We start from the raw sequence: 19,938 nt of genomic DNA on the forward strand, positions 1-19,938 counted from the left end.
TTGGTTACAAATCTTTGGATTCATGAATCTGAGAATTATACCTGTTTGGTTGTAAAAATCTCTAGATTCATCAAATCTAGAAATTCACCTTTTTACACTAAAAACGTGAATCTATAGATTCATGGTAAATGGTGAAATCCAGAGATTTCAAAAAAACTATACATTTGCACATTCACAAAAATCACGTTGATCAAATAGTTTTTTAGGATGAATCCACAAATTTCATTCCACAACCAAATATCTAATTTTATAAATTATAACTCCATAAATTTGAAATCCATAGATTTGAAATCTCTAGATATTTGAAATCTCTAGACTCATGTAACCAAACAAGCCCTTAAGAAATGTCCTGAAACGCAACGGAGTCGTTATGTATTTTCTGCAAATCTGTTGTGGAAATCAAATGATCACATTTTCTTTGGTTGTGTTTTTTCAAGACCTATGTAGAATTATCTTCTTCAGTTGAATGGTTTAGCCAAAGTGACCGCCTCACGTGGAAGGATGAGCTCAATGAGCATCGTCCCATTTTCACCGGCAAGATTTGGTTGGCAAAATTCATAGGTTCAATTTCTGTTGTCTGATATACTTAGGTAACCATTGGATTACTTAAATGCCACATGGCACAATCCTACAAGGGAATTGTAGATAGTTGCAAGGAAAAGAATTACAAAGGATGTGGATCCCCTAGGAGCACCTACTTCAGATTGTAATTTTTTCTTTCTCTTAATATTGGCTACTTTACACCCCCGCCTAGAAAAGAAAAAGAAAAAAAAAAAAAAATTCAAACTCCATTCTTGGAATTTGGAACTCATAATCGCTAATTTTAATTTTTTTTTTTTTTTTTTTTGTGAAAAAGAGATTTCATTAACAAAACAGAATTGCCAAGAGCAACTAACAAACTATCCTTCATCATGAGATGTACTTCCAAAACACACATTTGACATGTTCCTAGCCACAAAAAGCAAAACTGGGATTAACTCATAAGACCAAGTTCTTTCTCTAGGTTTGGAAACTATGGATATCAGGTTGTCACAATTAGAGGAGACTTCATACACCTCAATCTCTAGGTCTAAAGCTAATTTCCATAATTTGAATAGACCATCTAAAATTGCTTCAAAGCACAAACAAAAAGTTTGGGTGGCAATCAACTAGTTAACACATCTTCCTTCAACAACGATCATCATCGATATCCATTTGCATTTCCTTGAACTGTTGTTGTTCTTTGCAATGAACATAATATTTTTATTAATAGTATTCCAATTGATCTTATGAGAATATCCCATAGGATTCAAACCTTCGTTTCCCTCTTCCCAGAGCATCCTCACATTTGGGGGTTTAGTTAGGAGTTCCCCTATCCAATAATTTATAGTATCAAGGATTTTCTATGGGTTAATCCTCTTATCTAAGAACATGTAATCATTCTTTGCCTTCCATATATTAGTAGAAAGATATAATACTAAGGATAGAGAAGATTCAATGCAAAAAATTAGGCTTCCAATTGAAGTGAACATAGATATTAATAAAGAGATCTAGAAGGGATTTAGCTCTTAAAGCTCCACTAATGAAGCTTATTCCTTGAATTGTTTATAATGAAGATTTGAAGTTCCCTATTTTCTTAATGGTTCCATAGACAATTAAGAGGTGATTTTGAAATTTGACAACAAGTATGTTTTTCTTAGGTGACAAAACATGTTGGAAGAAAAATGAGGCTGGTTGATTGTTACTTAGCTTTAAAGCCGTGAACAATGAGGCTTGATTTCTTGACTTGACCATGCAACGGTTTAAGAGGTGATTTTCAAACTTGGCATCATGGTGGTCATTTTCTTAGCAACAAAACAGGTTTGAAGAAAAATGAGAAATGAGGTAGGTTGATTGTTACTTAGCTTTAAAGCCGTGAACAAGAAGGCTTGACTCATTGAGTTGACTATGCAAGGGTTTAAGAGGCGATTTTCAAACTAGGAGTTAGGTACATGGCGAAAGGAAAAGGAAACATGTTGAGTAATGGAACTTAGACTAATTAATTTTTTTGGTCAGAAAAAAATGAAAAGTAACTAATTAATGGAACTAATTAATTAATTCAATAGCCAAACATCCATGAAATGAGAATTGCTACTTTCAAGTTCATGGGGGTCATAAGGCCTTTAAAGTTGGCTTTGGTCTTGTAAGTGATGTTTGGAATGAGAATTGATTTCTTCCATAAAAATGAAGAATGTGAATGAATTTTCTACTTTTATATTGGTTTGATTTGACTTGGTTTCCTTTTTATATTACTAAGGATTCTCAATGTAATTCTCTGCAAATCTGATGTGGAAATGCACAGTCACAATTTATTTGGTTGTGCAAATCTGCGGATCATTCTCTTCCCTTAGTACAGATTAGATCAGATTCTAGGAGTGCCATTGCTATGATTTTGAGCTATCACAGGGCCCCTTGGTATGTGGTGTATCACCTTGATGATATCCAGGCTGCATCTAGAAGGTTTCAACATTATGCTTTCCACTATGTGGTTCAGGTACTCAATGCAAGTGTCGATTACTTGGCGGGGTTACATGTAACTGTTCCTGACATTATCTTTGACCCAAGATCATTACCAATGGCACTCAACCGTATTATAAGGGAAGACGCCATTGGGAATACCTACTTCGGTAACTACCAACTATTTTTTCCAATTATTCATCCAAAAAAAAAACTATTTTTTCCAAAAAACAAAAATTTCCAAACTCTAATCTTGGAATTTGGAAGTCATAATCACTATATATATATATACCACAGTGTTTGTGTGCATGATTCCTTCGGTGATTAACAGATCTGAGATCTGCCTAAAAGATGTGAGGGTCTAAGAGACCAATGGACCACATCCTTTAGGCAGATCTCAGATCTGTTAATCACCGAAGGAATCATGCACCACAAACACTGTGGTTAAAAAAAAAAGAAAAGGGCATTTATAGTATATATATATATATATATATATATATATATACACTATAAATAAAAAATTCATTCACGAAACAGAACTGCTAAGAGCAACTAACACACTATCCTTCATCATGAGGCATACTTCCAAAACACACATTTGACATGTTTCTAATCACAAAAGGCAAAATTGGGATTAACTCATAAGGCCAAGTTCTTTCCCTAGCCCTAGGTTTAGAAAGAAGAGATAACATGTCATCATAGTTAGAGAAGACTTCCTACACCTCAATATCTAGATCTAAAGCTCATTTCCACCCTTTTAATAGACCATCTAAACCTACTTCAAGAACCGAACATAAAGTTTGGGTACCAATCAACTAGTTAACACATCTCCCTTCAACCAAGATCATCGCGTCCATTTGCATTTCCTTGAACTGTTGTTGTTCCTTGTAATGATCATAATATTTTTATTAGTAGTATTCCAATTGATCTGATGAGAATATCCCACAAGATTCAGACCTTCGTTTCCCTCTTCATAGAGCATCCTCACAATTGGGGGTTTAGTTAGGAGTTCCCCTATTCAATAATTTATAGTATCAAGGATTTTTTGTGGGTTAATCCTCTTACCTGAGAACATGTAATCATTCCTCCCCTTCCAAATATAGTAGAAAGATATGTTAGGTTTATCTTAGGCAATATATGGGCTTTGATTAATTACTGGGGTTAATAATTGATGGGGGTCTCAACATATCGGGCCGATGCACTGATGCTATTAGGTTTGAGATGGGCCAAACCGGTCCATTGTGGAAGTGGACTAGGGTTTGGGATTGCTATTATAAATAGTTATGATGGGGTCCCTCCAATCTCTCAAGTTCTTTTGTTCTCTTCTCTCTCCACAAGAAAGAGGTACGGTAGAAAGACGAGGAGACTGGAGAAGACTTCGTCACTCTGCAAATTTGACATTCAAGGTCTGCATCGATCTTCTTCAATATACGTCTGGTGTAAGGGATGCCCAATACTTTCTAAATATAATATTGTATTCTAGTTCTTGCATGGTTTTATTATTGATTAGGGTTTTGAGGAAAACCCTAGAAGTTCCAACAAGATATACTGATGATAGAGAAGATTCAATTAAAAAATGATGCTTTCAATTAAACTGAACAGAGATATTAATAAAGAGATCAAGAAGAAGGGATTCAGCTGTTAAAGCTCCACTAAGGAAGCTTACTCCTTGAATTCATTATAATGGAGATTTGAAGTTCCCAATTTTCTTAATGGTTCCGTGGGTAGTTAAGAGGTAATTTTCAAATTTGACAAGAAGTATGTTTTTCTTAGGCGACAAAATAGGTTGGAAGAAAAATGAGGCTAGTTGATTGTTACTTAGCTTTAAAGCCGTGAACAATAAGGCTTGATTCATTGACTTGACTATGCAAGGGTTTAAGAGGCGATTTTCAAACTTGGCATCAAGGTGGTCATTTTCTTAGTAACAAAATAGGTTGGAGGAAAAATGAGGTAGGTTGATTGTTACTTGGGTTTAAAGCCGTGAAGAATAAGGCTTGACTCATTGAGTTTACTATGCAAGGGTTTAAGAGGCAATTTTCAAAATTGGCATTAAAGTGGTCATTTTCTTAGCAACAAAACATAGCAAAAGGAAAAGGAAACATGATGAGTAATGGACATTAGACTAATTAATTAATTAATTCAATAGCCAGACATCCATTGAAATGAGAATTACTACATTCGAGTTCATGGGGTCATAAGGCCTTAAAGTTGGCTTTGGTCTTGTAAGTCATGTTTGGAATGAGAATTGATTTCTTCCATAAAAATGAAGAATGTGAATGAATTTTCTACGTTTATATTGGTTTAATTTGACTTGGCTTCCTTTATATATATCTTACAAGTTATCTATTATTTTACCTAAAATTTTCTTTGATCTCTTATATCCATAAATAGTTCAACTAGTCATGGTCTTTTTTTTCTTTCTTTTTGGGCGTGGGGGTATTTACCACAATGGCTTTTGTGAGTGTTTTATGCTTTTGTTTTAGTATTTAATGGTTCCAAGAACTGTCTAATAGAGGAAATGAACTGCTTTCTTACAGCTGAGAGAGCCTTGTTAATCACTGTGAAAGAGATGGCTGTTGCGGTTAGAAATTCATAACGTGATTCCACACAACGTAATTTCTGTTTTTTGGTACATAAACTTCCATTGAGAAAGGACAAAAGAACACAAGTTATCAGACTGACGCAGGTCTAATAGCCAAGGAGTGGAGTTCGGCCTTGGTTTATCATTTTATATCACAAGATATAGAATAATAAAAGTAGTTAAGGTATATTTGTCATTTCCTCTAACCAACTAACAGCTAATAGACAAGAGTGCGATGCCTATTTGACATTAGGTATGTTTTCCTTAGACAAAAGAACACATTGGAAGAATGTCGCATTTGTACATTTTCCTAATAGGGTCCATGGGCAACTAAGATGTGATTTTCAAATTTGCATCAAGTATGTTTTTCTTAGACAATAGAACACGTTGGAAGAAAAAAGGAACCATGTTGATGTTACTGAATTCATTGACTTGACTATGCAAGGTATGAATGAGAGGGGTTCCCAATTGTCGACACACACTTACATGGTTGCTACATTCTTTAGTTAATGAGGAACATGGGCTAAGAGAGTCGGAGGTGATTTTCAAAGTTGCCATCATAGGTAGTCATTTTCTGTTGACTTGACTTGGCTATGTTTATGCGAATGTAACTCTCTACATTTTGCCACCCTTCACTTTTTGGCTTAGAGATATTAGCTCTCACTTGAAAATGAATTTCTACCAAAAGAAGACTGAAGACTGCATTATATATATACATCTTACAAGTTATCTATTATTATACTCAAAATATTCTTTGATCTTTAATCTCCATAGATAGTTCAATTATTCATGGGGACCTCTTCTTGTTCTTCTTCTGGGGTGATTACCACAACAGTTTTCATGAGTGTTTTATGCTTTTGTTTTAGTGTTTATGGTTTCAAAAGTTGTTTGATGGAGGAGAGGACTGCTCTCTTACGACTGAGAGATTCTTTCAATTATCCGAATGGTACCGCTCTTCATCATTGGGTGGGAGATAACTATTGTGATTGGAACTCCATAAGCTGTGATTCCACACACAACATAATATCTATTGATCTTTCTGGACAAAGAGAAGATCAATTAGGGAAATGGTACCCAAATGCTTCTTTACTTACTCATTTCAAAAAGTTACAATCCCTATATTTAACATACAACAACATTGGAGGTTGGATTATGCCACAAGGTACGTATTAATCCATTTATAGATCATGAGACCTTTTGCATCTTAATTAATTTTGAGTTTTTATTATAAATATTAATTATTGCAAACATGCAGCATTATGTGAACTACGAAATCTCAGATCATTGAATTTAAGTGGGAACCATCTAGACGATGGAGGCCTTCCAAGGTGTCTTGCACGTGGCCTTCCATTTTTGGAAGATGTTGTTTTAAATAGCAATTATCTGAACCTATCATCCCCTTTATTATCGGGTAATTATGATAAGGGATGAATTCCATCTATGATATCTCATCTATACCTAATAATGTCTGAAGTTAGTTCATTAAAATTTCTATTTCTAGCTATTAATATATGGTTTTCCTAATTGATCAAGCTACTTATGCTATTGAATAATTTAACTTGGCCTTATTAATTTAATTTGTTTCATGTATGGTGGTGTTGCAGCATTATGTGGATTGAAGAATCTCCGCCAATTAAATTTAGGTTATAATGTTCTTAGTAATGGTCCAATAGAAGTCTTCCTCCTTGCATGTTGGATGCATTCTCTTCTTTGAAAAGTCTTGACTTATCCTATTTTGCTCTTGAAGAATCGTCTAACGTCCTAACAGGTACAATGAGGAAAAGTCTTTCTCCCTACAAATGATATTTTTCCAATTGTTTTTTAGTTTTACAATAAAGTCAATGAAATTTATATAAATATGTAGAGTTTCTAAAAATAAATTATGTATCTTCATGTATTTTAGCATTACGAGGAGCAAGAAATCTTCGGGAACCTGATTCTAAAAAATAACAATTTCAGTGATGGAACCATGGAAGGTAGAAAATTCTAAATCTACAATCTGATTACATGCTAGGGATAGAGAAACATTTATTACCAATTAAAGAAGTCTATCAATAAGATTTTTTTTTATTCATTTTTAATGTACACTATTACACTATCATGTGCAACATTATGTGGAGTAATAAGAAATCTCAAGACATTGGATTTAAGTTTTATCAATCTCAATGTGCAACGTATACCACCTTGTCTACAACAAAATCATTCTTCTTTGGAATATCTTTATCTTTCTGGCATGACTCCTACCAAAGATTCAAAAGCACTCATAAAAGGTAAAGCTTAAAAACATTATATATGTCTCTTGTGGTATAAATTAACTTATAATTTGGGCAAAATGAGATATGTCATGGTTTATAGACGTGTGATTAATTAGCGGGACTATCATGTGGGTGGAAGAAACTCGATCAAGGGTTGCTTCGTTGATAATAATGATCTGAATGATAAAGACTTACCTCCAAGCCTATTCAGCAATAGTTCCGTGCTCGAAGAACTGCATTTGTCATCAAATAATTTAAGAGGTTCACTAAGCTTATCAACAGGTACATACCAATGCATTAATTAAGAGGCCCATTAATTTGTTTCTAGATTCCCTAGCTATTATATTATACATTTTAATTCTCCATTATTGATGTCTAATTTTAGTACTTTTTGGTTCTCAATTAAGAGATTGCAAGGGGGGGGTGGAAATGTTTGGGGGAAAAGAAGAAGAGACATCAAAAACAAGCTAGCCGAATCCAGCCCAATACTGCCTGCCTAGGCAAGTGGCTGTCTTTTTCTTAGTGAAGATGGAATTAGAGGCTGGCTTGGGTTGATGATTGATCCTCCATTTCAATTGTGGCCTACTTCTTGCCTATTTTTACCCTCGACGTTATTAATGAAAATAAATTATTCTCTGTCAAATTTCCATTTTATTAATTGATTGATGAAAATCCCATGCTTTGTTTTAATTATTTAATATTTATTCTACAGGGCTCTCGTAAACTAAGGAAGCTACGGAAGTTGTATCTTGACATCGAACTCTATGCAGAATGTCCCTTGGACATGTTTGAGCCAATTGAATTCTTTGGAAACCCTCGATCTTTATGGAAACCAAATTGTAGGTATCGTGCCTCCTTCAATTTCCAACCTAACGTCTCTTATCAGCCTTTACCTTTCTAAAAATAAGTTGGAAGGAGTGATTTTCTTCTCTATGTTTGCTAACCTTCTTTCAAAACTTGAATGCGATTGATCTTTCATACAATAGAGATTTGGAAGTTGAAACAGAGTTCCCAACTTGGATTCCGACTTTCCAATTACAATCCTTATCCTTAGAAAATTGTAAACTCAAAACCATTCCCCACTTCCTTGCCACCCAACACAACCTAGATGAGTTATTTTTATCATACAGCTCACTTCAAGGAACAATTCCATCCTGGCTGTTGTATAATGCTACTGCACATAATTCTGATTTGTCCTTGAAGGGTAACCAAATTCATGGCCCACTTCCATTGCCCTTCAAAAATGAAACATCGACAATTGGAGGCCTTGACATCTCTGACAACAATATTCAGGGGGAACTTCCTAGGAACATTAATGTGTTTTTCCCAAATCTATTAATGTTGAAAATGTCCAGAAACAAACTTCAAGGTTGCATTCCTCCCTCATTTGGCAGTTTAATTAACCTAAGGACATTGGACTTGTCGAATAATCACTTTGTAGGTGAGGTACCCCATGGATTAACTCAAAACAATACTTCATTATTTCATCTGGTCCTATCAAGAAACCACTTACATGCAATGCCAAGAGTTTCTAATTTGACAAATCTACGCACCTTGAGTCTTGATGGTAATCTCTTCACACGACCCTTGCTTATCACACCATCAAGTGTACCCTCACTCGTCCTTCTAGACATTAGTGGGAACTCCATGCTTGGCAACATCCAAGATTGTCTATTGCCTATTGCCTTCCCAAATCTTATGTCACTCCTTATGAGAGAGAATCAATTTATAGGTTATCTTCCACCATCGTTGTGCCAGATGTACAAGTTACGTGTTTTGGATCTTTCAAATAACAATCTATCTGGAACCATACCTTCTTGCCTAAACAACATCACTTCGTGGCTGAAAGAATCTACAATAGATGCTACTTTTGGATTTGAAGATGATAGACTCACTCGAGGAAGATACATACAATATACATTTTGCCACAAAGGGAAATTTCTACTTGTACAAGGGTCGTCCTCTTCACCAAATGACCGGGATCGACTTATCTCTAAACCGATTGGTTGGTGATATACCATCTCAAATGGGGGAGTTGAGAGTCTTGCATTCACTAAACTTTTCTCACAATTGTCTAGTGGGCCATTTACCAGAATCCTTCCAAGAGTTAAAACAAGTGGAGAGTTTAGATCTATCACACAACAAGTTGGTCGGTGTGATACCTCCTCAAATGATACAACTCTCTTTCTTATCCACTTTTAATGTGGCCTTCAATCAACTCTCAGGAAGGATCCCGTATGAGAATAATTTTGCTACTTTTCCAAAGGAAAGCTACATTGGTAATCTGGGACTTTGTGGACCTCCAATTGAAATCAATTGTTCATCACCACAATCACAACACAATGAACACAAGGAAGGTGATGATGAAGAACAAAGTCTTCTCGACAACCACTTATTTTTCTATTCATATGTGGCTATTTGTTTTCTCTTGGGATTCTGGGCTGTTGTTGCTCCTCTTATTCTCAGTAGAAATTGGCGTCTAAAGTACTACAAAATTGTGGATAGATGCATTGGTTGGTGCAGTGATAGGCTCTTTTGGTGTTTGTATTATATAAAAAACCGTTAACATGTTTGTATTATGTCAAAAACCGCTAGCAAATTCCTTACAACTCAATGAAAAGTAGTATGGGACTTCTACCCGCTAGGTGAGAATCATTTTTTTTTCCTTTCTATTTTAAGATTATGTAATCGCCATTTGCACACACACACATATACAGATATTTGTAAGGGTTAAGTTTTCATGTGGAAGTAAGGACTAAAAGCATATACTTGGGGATGAGATTGAAGTTGTCGAATTGTAATCGGCCTGAAATTTAATTGCAATTCCTCGAAACATGATTAGGAGGACTTGAATACATGATATATGGATTTTCTACTTTGAAGAGAAAAATGACACTAATACATTTTCTACTTTGAAGTTCAAGCAAAAGTAAGAGGAGGCCTAGATTGTGCATTCACCTTTACTTGCTTTTCTAAGTATATTGTCTCTATAATCACCCTTCTAAATTATATGGTTAGCAAGCTGACCTTTTTTACCAACAAAACTAAACCTATGGTGTTGTAGAAAATGGTGTGGTGACAAGCTATCAAAAACCCTCGAGTGAAAAGAGGGTTTGATTCTCACTGATGGTTTATGTAATATTTCAATTTCTTGTATATAAAAAACATCTTTGTACCAAAAACTGCTAGTAAATCAATTACCACTCGATAACAAACAGCATGGGACTCCTATGAGCTAGGTGTAATAGTATCCTAAATAAGAATAGTTTTGAGATTGATGTGCAGCCATTTATATAGAGACACTGAGAGAGATGGTGGCCTGGTTGCCCAGGATAAAAAAGGAGTTTGAATTCCAACCACATGGAGAGGAATTAATACCAATCCACATGGACAGACACTTGACAAGTGTGTTCTTTTTCTCTAAATCATGATCCTTTTTTTTAAGAAATTAACAAAAATGGGTTATAACCCATTAACAAATATGGATGCTTGACTACGCTGGTTAATGAAGTTACAATTTATTTCTGTTAATTTCTTACGAAATATGATCAGCTTTTAAAAAAATGAACACTTGTCAAGCATCCACCCGTGTGAATTGGAATTAATTCCTCTCCATGCGGTGGAGAATCTGGACTCTAAAAAGTAGCGATTGTTCTTGATGTTTTACAATTTAAATAGCAGATTGTTTGATCAATACTATTTTTGTTTCTTTTATACAAAAAAGGGCTAAATGAACGTCGGGAAGTGTACCCTGTTAACAGAATGGAATAATCCCACTCTATAATATAACAGAATGCTTCTTTTTTTTTTTTTTACCAACCGAGCAACCCTGCGATGGTGATATAACAAAATGTAACCAAGCCCAACTGAGTCGTTATGGTCAATGCTCTTCCATTGTGTGCTAGATCTGCTATGCTCTTCTATGACCAGAAAAATAGAAAATCCACACTTATGAATGACTTTGACATCAAGTTCCTTATTATTCAAAACAACTAAGAAGTCTTCACCATATGTTTACTGCTTAATGTGAAGTTTAGGATCATTCCTTCCTGGTAAGTTACCCTTTTTATGTATTTCAAGCATGTTTGCTTATATAGCATATTTATGCAGGAATCTGATATGGAGTTTGAAATAGCTTTGCATTCGGCTTTTGTCATGAAAAATTTAATTATATGGTTAATCAGCCTAAACAAAAACAATGTAAGAGGTACAGAAGGTGTAGAGGTTGCAAATCAAGGTAATGGCAAAATTGGCTCATCACTTTCCTGATGGAGCTGATGCTGTGCAGGGACACTTCGAATCAAGTTGAATATGATGTCTCCTGAGATGCATAGCCCACCAAGCATCAACTTACTTAAAAATTCTGACACAACATTAATATTTCGTGCTCAAAATCACAGAAGCCAAATTGTATTTTGGAAATGGCATTGAACCCTATAATCAGTAAAAAGCAAGATAGCAAAGTTCAGGCAATATTCATATAATGGCTGCTAGGAAGAATTACAACAAGTCAAAGGTCATTTTCTTTTTTATGATGCTTGAATGTCTGACATCTACTCCAGCTAAAGATAGAATCTCCAATAGATGTGGCTTTTGTTTAGAAATTTAAACTGAAGAGCTCTGTTTTTATGTATTAGAAGATTACTTCCCTTCTAAACTATATATTTATTTATATGCTACTTCATCTCATTGCATGATTCTTTTATGTAAAATGTGAATTCAACTGCAATGGTTTAAATTTTTTGTCTATCATTGATTCATTGTTGCTGTATGTGTTATCAATTGCTGACATGATTGCCCTGGGCTTTTAGGATTTCTTTTCTTGGCAATGTTGATATATGGTCTTGCATGAACTTGATGCAACAAAGAATCAAACCATCTATATTGAAATTGTAGGTGTATGGCTGAATAGATCTCAGAAGACTTTTTAGATTCTTTATCCAATTTCCTATTAGTCATGGCCACCTAATTCCATGCTAAGTTAGACCATTAAACTGTATACACTGCCTTGGATTGTTTGGCGGGTAGAGTTATCCCTACCATAGATTGTCAAATCCACATAAGCAAGGAAGGTGGAGCAGTAGGATCACAGTCTAATTAAGTGTGTTGATCATCAATTTTGGCACATAGCAGATCCAAGTTGGTTTACTGGTGTCAATTAAATGTGCTCAAGGTGTTTTTTTCTTAGTTCATAAAGATTTCCTTCTATGGGAGTATCTTCCATCCTATAGCTAAGAGATCAAGAAGGGATTCAGCTGTTAAAGCTACACTAATGAAGCTTACTCCTTGAATTGATTATAATGGAGATTTCATGTTCCCTATTTTCTTAATGGTTCCATGGGCATTAAGAGGTGAGTTTCAAATTTGACAACAAGTATGTTTTTTTTAGGCGACAAAACAGGTTGGAAGAAAAATGAGGCTGGTTGATTGTTACTTAGCTTTAAAGCCGTGAACAATAAGGCTTGACGCATTGACTTGACTACGCAACAGTTTAAAAGGTGATTTTTCAAACTTGGCATCAAGGTGGTCATTTTCTTAGCAACAAAACAAGTTGGAAGAAAAATGAGGTAGGTTGATTGTTACTTAGCTTTAAAGCCGTGAACAATAGGGCTTGACTCATTGAGTTGACTATGCAAGGGTTTAAGAGGCGATTTTCAAACTTGGCATCAAGGTGGTCATTTTCTTAGTAATAAAACAGGTTGGAGGAAAAATGAGGTAGGTTGATTGTTACTCGAGTTTAAAGCCGTGAAGAATAAGGCTTGACTCATTGAGTTTACTATGCAAGGGTTTAAGAGGCAATTTTCAAAGTTGGCATTAAAGTGGTCATTTTCTTAGCAACAAAACAAAGCGAAAGGAAAAGGAAACATGATGAGTAATGGAACTTAGACTAATTAATTAATTGATTCAATAGCCAAACATCCATTGAAATGAGAATTGCTACTTTCGAGTTCATGGGGTCATAAGGCCTTTAAAGTTGGCTTTGGTCTTGTAAGTCATGTTTGGAATGAGAATTGATTTCTTCCATAAAAATGAAGAATGTGAATGAATTTTCTACATTTGACTTGGCTTCCTTTATATATATATTTTATAAGTTATCTATTATTTTACCTAAAATTTTCTTTGATCTCTAAATATCCATAAATAGTTCAACTAGTCATGGTCTTTTTTTTTTCTTTTCTTTTTGTGCGTGGGGGTGTTTACCACAATGGCTTTTGTTGTGAGTGTTTTATGCTTTTGTTTTAGTATTTATGGTTCCAAAAACTGTCTAATAGAGGAAAGGAACTGCTTTCCTACAACTGAGAGATTCTCTTAAATATCAGAATGGTTCCGCTCTTGTTAATCACTGTGTGAAAGAGATGGCTGTTGCGGTTAGAAATTCATAACGTGATTCCACACAACGTAATTTCTGTTTTTTGGTACATAAACTTCCATTGAGAAAGGACAAAAGAACACAAGTTATCAAACTGACACAGGTCTAATAGCCAAGGAGTGGAGTTCGGCCTTGGTTTATCATTTTATATCACAAGATATAGAATAATACAAGTAGTTAAGGTATATTTATCATTTCCTCTAACCAACTAACAGCTGTAATAAGACAAGAGTGCGATGCCCATTTGACATTAGGTATGTTTTCGTTAGACAAAAGAACACATTGGAAGAATGTCGTATTTGTACATTTTCCTTGTAGTTTAAGTAGAAAAGGAGCTTGAATCATTGAATAACTATAATGCAGTGGAGTTCCATATTTTCTTAATGGGGTCCATGGGCAACTAAGATGTGATTTTCAAATTTGGCATCAAGTATGTTTTTCTTAGACAACATAACATGTTGGAAGAAAAAAGGAACCATGTTGATGTTACTAAATTCATTGACTTGACTATGCAAGGTATGAATGAGAGGCGTTCCCAATTGTCGACTCACTTACATGGTTTCTACATTCTTTAGTTAATGAGGACCATGGGCTAAGAGAGTCAGAGGTGATTTTCAAAGTTGCCGTCAACGTAGTCATTTTCTGTTGACTTGACTTGGCTATGTTCATGCGAATGTAACTCTCTACATTTTGCCACCCTTCACTTTTTGGCTTAAAGATATTAGTCTCTCTACTTGAATAAATGAATTTTCTACCAAAAAGAAGACTGAAGACTTGGCCACCTTATATATATACATCTTACAAGTTATCTATTATTATACTCAAAATATTCTTTGATCTTTAATCTCCATAGACAGTTCAACTATTCATGGGGACCTCTTCTTGTTCTTCTTCTGGGGTGATTACCACAACAGTTTTCATGAGTGTTTTATGCTTTTGTTTTAGTGTTTATGGTTCCAAAAGCTATTTGATGGAGGAGAGGACTGCTCTCTTACAACTAAGAGATTCTTTCAATTATCCGAATGGTACCGCTCTTCGTCATTGGGTGGGAGATAACTATTGTGATTGGCAATCTATAAGCTGTGATTCCGCACACAATGTAATATCTATTTATCTTTTAGGAGATAGAGAATTCCGATTAGGGAAATGGTATCCAAATGCTTCTTTACTTACTCATTTCAAAAAGTTACAATCCCTATATTTAACATACAGCAACATTGGAGGTTGGATTATGCCACAAGGTACGTATTAATCCATTTATAGATCATGAGACCTTTTGCATTTGAGTTTTTATTACAAATATTAATTATGATGCAGCATTATGCGAACTACGAAATCTCAGATCATTGAATTTAAGTGGGAACTATCTAGACAATGGAGGCCTTCCAAGGTGTCTTGCACGTGGCCTTCCTTTTTTGGAAGAGGTTGTTTTAAATAGAAATTCTCTAAACCTATCATCCCCTTTATTATCGGGTAATTATGATAAGGGATGATTTCCATCTATGATATCTCATCTATACCTAATAATGTCTGAAGTCAAATTCTATCTAGCTATTAATATATGGTTTTCCTAATTGATCAAGCTACTTAATTTAATTTGTTTCATGTATGGTGGTGTTGCAGCATTATGTGGATTGGAGAATCTCCGCCAGATTAGATTTAGGTTATAATGTTCTTAGCAATGGAAGTCTTCCTCCTTGCATGTTAGATGCATTCTCTTCTTTGGAAAGTCTCGACTTATCCAATTTTACTCTTGAAGAATCGTCTAATGTCCTAACAGGTACAATGAGGAAAAGTCTTTCTCTCTATAAATGATATTTTTCCAATTGTTTTTTAGTTTTACAATAAAGTCAAAGAAATTTATATAAATATGTAGAGTTTCTAAATTTTTTTATGTATCTTCATGTATTTTAGCATTACAAGGAACAAGAAATTTTCGGAAACTGATCCTAGCAAATAACAATTTCAGTGATGGAACCATGGAAGGTAGAAACTTCTAAATCTATAATCTGATTACATGCTAGGGATAGAGAAACATTTATTATCAATTATTACCAATTTATGGAAGTCTTTCAATAAGATGTCACAAATCATTTTTTATTCATTTTTTAATGTACACTGATACACTATCATGTGCAGTATTATGTGGAGTAACAACAAATCTCAGGACATTGGATTTAAGTTCTAGCAATCTCAATGTGCAACGTATACCACCTTGTCTACAACAAAATCATTCTTCTTTGGAATATCTTTATCTGTTTGGCATGACTCCTACCAAAGACTTAAAAGCACTCCTAAAAGGTAAAGCTTAAAAAGATTATATATGTCTTGTGAATTATAAACTCATTGTATTTTGAGCAAAGTGAGATACATTACGTACGTGTGCACTACAGGACTATCATGTGGGTGGAAGAAACTCAAAGTGTTGGATCTTGGTTATAATGATCTTAGTGATGAAGACTTACCTTCATGCCTATTCTACAACAGTTCCGTGCTCGAAGAACTAGATCTGTCATCAAATAATTTAGGAGGTTACGGTCGGGGTTGACAGGTACATACCAATGCATTAATTAAGAGGCCCATTAATCTTGTGAATTATAAATTGATTGTAATTTGAGCAAAGTGAGATACATGGTATATGTATGTGTGCATTACAGGACTATCATGTGGGTGGAAGAAACTCAGAGTGTTGGATCTATATGATAATGATCTTAGTGATGAAGACTTACCATCATGCCTATTTTACAACAGTTCCATGCTCGAAACACTGGATTTGTCATCAAATAATTTAAGAGGTTCACATGGCTTATCAACAGGTACATACCAATGCATTAATTAAGAGGCCCATTAATCGTTACTAGATTCCCTAGCTATTATATTATAAGTCTTAATTCTCCATTATTTATGTCTATTTGGCTCTCAGTTACGAGACTGCAATGTTTTGGTAGTACTATGACCTACAAATGGTGTTACTTGGACATGTTGGGCTGGTCAAAGTTTTTTAGAAGCTAGTTAGAACTTACCATTGACAAACCTAAACAAATTGTTTTGAAAACGAGTAGGAAAAACAAATGAAAATGAAGGGACACAAAAAATAAGTTTTGGCCCAATCCAGCCCAACCTACTTGCCTAGGCATGCTTGGCTGATCTTGCTTAGCAAAGATAGAACAGGCCGGCTTGGGTTGATGATTGATACTCCATTTCAATTGTGGGCTCATTCAGGCCTACTTCTGCCTATTTGTACCCTACTTCAATAAACCCTTGCTTCTCTACCAAATCAAATAAATAACTAGAACGTTATTTATGAAAATAAAATATCTTGTTTAATTTCCATTTTATTAATTGATTGATGAAAATCCCATGCTTTATTTTAATTATTGAATATTTATTTTACAGGGCCTCGCAAACTAAGGAAGCTACGGAAGTTGAACCTTGCCGAGAACTCTATTCAAAATGTCCCTTGGACATGCTTGAGCCAATTGAATTCTTTGGAAACCCTTGATCTTTCTAGAAATCAAATTGTAGGTATCGTGCCTCCTTCAATTTCCAACCTAACTTCTCTTCGCTTCCTTGACCTTTCTGAAAATAAGTTGGAAGGAGTGACTTTCTTCTCTATGTTTGCTAATCTTTCAAAACTTGAATGGATTACCCTTTCAAACAATAGAGATTTAGAAGTTGAAACAGAGTTCCCAACTTGGATTCCGACTTTCCAATTACAATCCTTGTACTTAGACAATTGTAAACTCAGAACTATTCCCCACTTCCTTGGCACCCAACACAACCTACTTGAGCTGTCTTTGGCATACAATTCGCTTCAAGGAACAATTCCATCCTGGCTGTTGTACAATGCTACTTTAGATTATTCTAATTTATTCTTGAGGGGTAACCAATTTCATGGCCCACTTCCATTGCCCTTCAAAAATGAAACATCACTAGTTGTATACCTTGACATCTCTGACAACAACTTTCAAGGGGAACTTCCTAGGAATATCAATGTGTTTTTTCCAATTCTAACACTTCTAAACATGTCCAGAAACAAATTTCAAGGTTGCATTCCTCCCTCATTTGGTAGTTTAATTAACCTAAGGATATTGGACTTATCAAATAATTACTTTGTAGGTGAGGTGCCACACAGATTAACTCAAAACAATACTTCATTATTTCATCTGGTCCTATCAAGAAACCACTTACATGCAATGCCAAGAATTTCTAATTTGACAAATCTACGCACCTTGAGTCTTGATGGTAATCTCTTCACACGACCCTTCCTTATCACTCCATCAAGTGTACCCTCACTCGTCCTTCTAGACATTAGTGGGAACTCCATGGTCGGCAACATTCAGGATTGGCTGCTACCTGTTGCCTTCCCAAATCTTATGTCACTTCTTATGAGAGAGAATTACTTTGTTGGTTATCTTCCACCATCACTATGCCAGATGTGCAAATTACGCGTTTTGGATCTTTCAAATAACAATATATCTGGATACATACCTTCTTGCCTCAACAACATCACTTCGTGGCTGAAAGAATCTGAAGTAGATGGCTCTTTTGGATTGGGATTTTTGTGGATAGGTGAGGAAGACACGTTCAATATAAATTTTGCCACAAAGGGAAATTTCTACTTGTACAAGGGTCGTCCTCTTCACGGAATGACAGGGATCGACTTATCTCTAAACCGATTGGTTGGTAATATACCATCTCAAATGGGGGAGTTGAGAGCCTTGCATTCACTAAACTTTTCTCACAATTGTCTAGTGGGCCATTTACCAGAATCCTTCCAAGAGTTAAAACAAGTGGAGAGTTTAGATCTCTCACACAACAAGTTGGTCGGTGTGATACCTCCTCAAATGATACAACTCTCTTTCTTATCCACTTTTGATGTGGCCTTCAATCAACTCTCAGGAAGGATCCCGTACGAGAAAAATTTTGCTACTTTCACAAAGGAAAGCTATATGGGTAATTTGGGACTTTGTGGACCTCCAATTGAAGTCAACTGTTCATCACCACAATCACATCACAATGAACACAAGGAAGGTGATGATGAAGAACAAAGTCTTCTCGACAACCACTTATTTTTCTATTCGTATGTGGCTATTTGTTTTCTCTTGGGATTCTGGGCTGTTGTTGCTCCTCTTATTCTCAGTAGAAATTGGCGTGTAAAGTACTACAAAATTGTGGATAGATGCATTGGTTGGTGCAGTGATAGGCTCTTTTGGTGTTTGTATTATATAAAAAACCGTTAATTGTTGTTTGATGATTGATACTCCATTTCAATTGTGGGCTCATTCAGGCCTACTTCTGCCTATTTGTACCCTACTTCAATAAACCCTTGCTTCTCTACCAAATCAAATAAATAACTAGAACGCTATTAATGAAAATATAATATTCTCTGTCTAATTTTCATTTTATTAATTGATTGATGAAAATCCCATGCTTTGTTTTAATTATTTAATATTTATTCTACAGGGCTCTGTAAACTAAGGAAGCTACGGATGTTGTTTCTTGACATGAACTCTATGCAGAATGTCCCTTGGACATGTTTGAGCCAAATGAATTCTTTGGACACCCTTGATCTTTCTGGAAATCAAATTGTAGGTATCGTGCCTCCTTCAATTTCCAACCTAACTTCTCTTATCGACCTTGACCTTTCTGAAAATAAGTTGGAAGGAGTGACTTTCTTCTCTATGTTTGCTAATCTTTCAAAACTTGAATGGATTAACCTTTCAAACAATAGAGATTTGGAAGTTGAAACAGAGTCCCCAACTTGGTTTCCGACTTTCCAATTACAATTCTTGTACTTAGACAATTGTAAACTCAGAACTATTCCCCACTTCCTTGGCACCCAACACAACCTATATAAGCTGGCTTTGGCATACAACTCACTTCAAGGAACAATTCCATCCTGGTTGTTGTATAATGCTACTACTGTAGATTATTTTGATTTGTCCTTGAGGGGTAACCAATTTCATGGCCCACTTCCATTGCCCTTCAAAAATGAAACATCACCAGTGGTTGACCTTGACATCTCTGACAACAATTTTCATGAACTTCCTAGGAATATCAATGTGTTTTTTCCAATTCTATTTGTGTTGAACATGTCCAAAAACAAACTTCAAGGTTGCATTCCTCCCTCATTTGGCAGTTTTCTTGACCTAGGGATATTGGACTTATCGAATAATTACTTTCGAGGTGAGGTACCACATGGATTAGCTCAAAACAATACTTCATTATTACATCTAATCCTATCAAGAAACAAC

General features: G+C 35.2%; 1 protein-coding gene and 1 pseudogene across 1 annotated transcript; both read left to right on the forward strand.

The window, feature by feature from the left end:
• Positions 1–5,845: 5,845 nt before the first annotated feature.
• Positions 5,846–9,896, forward strand: LOC149019683 (cuscuta receptor 1-like; annotated as a pseudogene).
• A 4,614-nt stretch (positions 9,897–14,510) lies between these two features.
• LOC149019684 (cuscuta receptor 1-like) lies at positions 14,511–19,141 on the forward strand. The gene is given in 8 exon segments (XM_089153654.1): positions 14,511–14,922; positions 14,999–15,154; positions 15,305–15,333; positions 15,335–15,461; positions 15,596–15,667; positions 15,821–15,982; positions 16,339–16,497; positions 17,078–19,141. Coding segments are annotated over 8 exon segments (2,925 nt in total). The 5' UTR covers positions 14,511–14,549; the 3' UTR covers positions 18,925–19,141.
• Positions 19,142–19,938: the final 797 nt, after the last annotated feature.

The sequence above is a fragment of the Hakea prostrata genome, chromosome 4, assembly GCF_041222555.1.
Source record: "Hakea prostrata isolate BN-2017 chromosome 4, UWA_Hpros_2, whole genome shotgun sequence".
Classification (NCBI taxonomy): Eukaryota; Viridiplantae; Streptophyta; class Magnoliopsida; order Proteales; family Proteaceae; genus Hakea; species Hakea prostrata.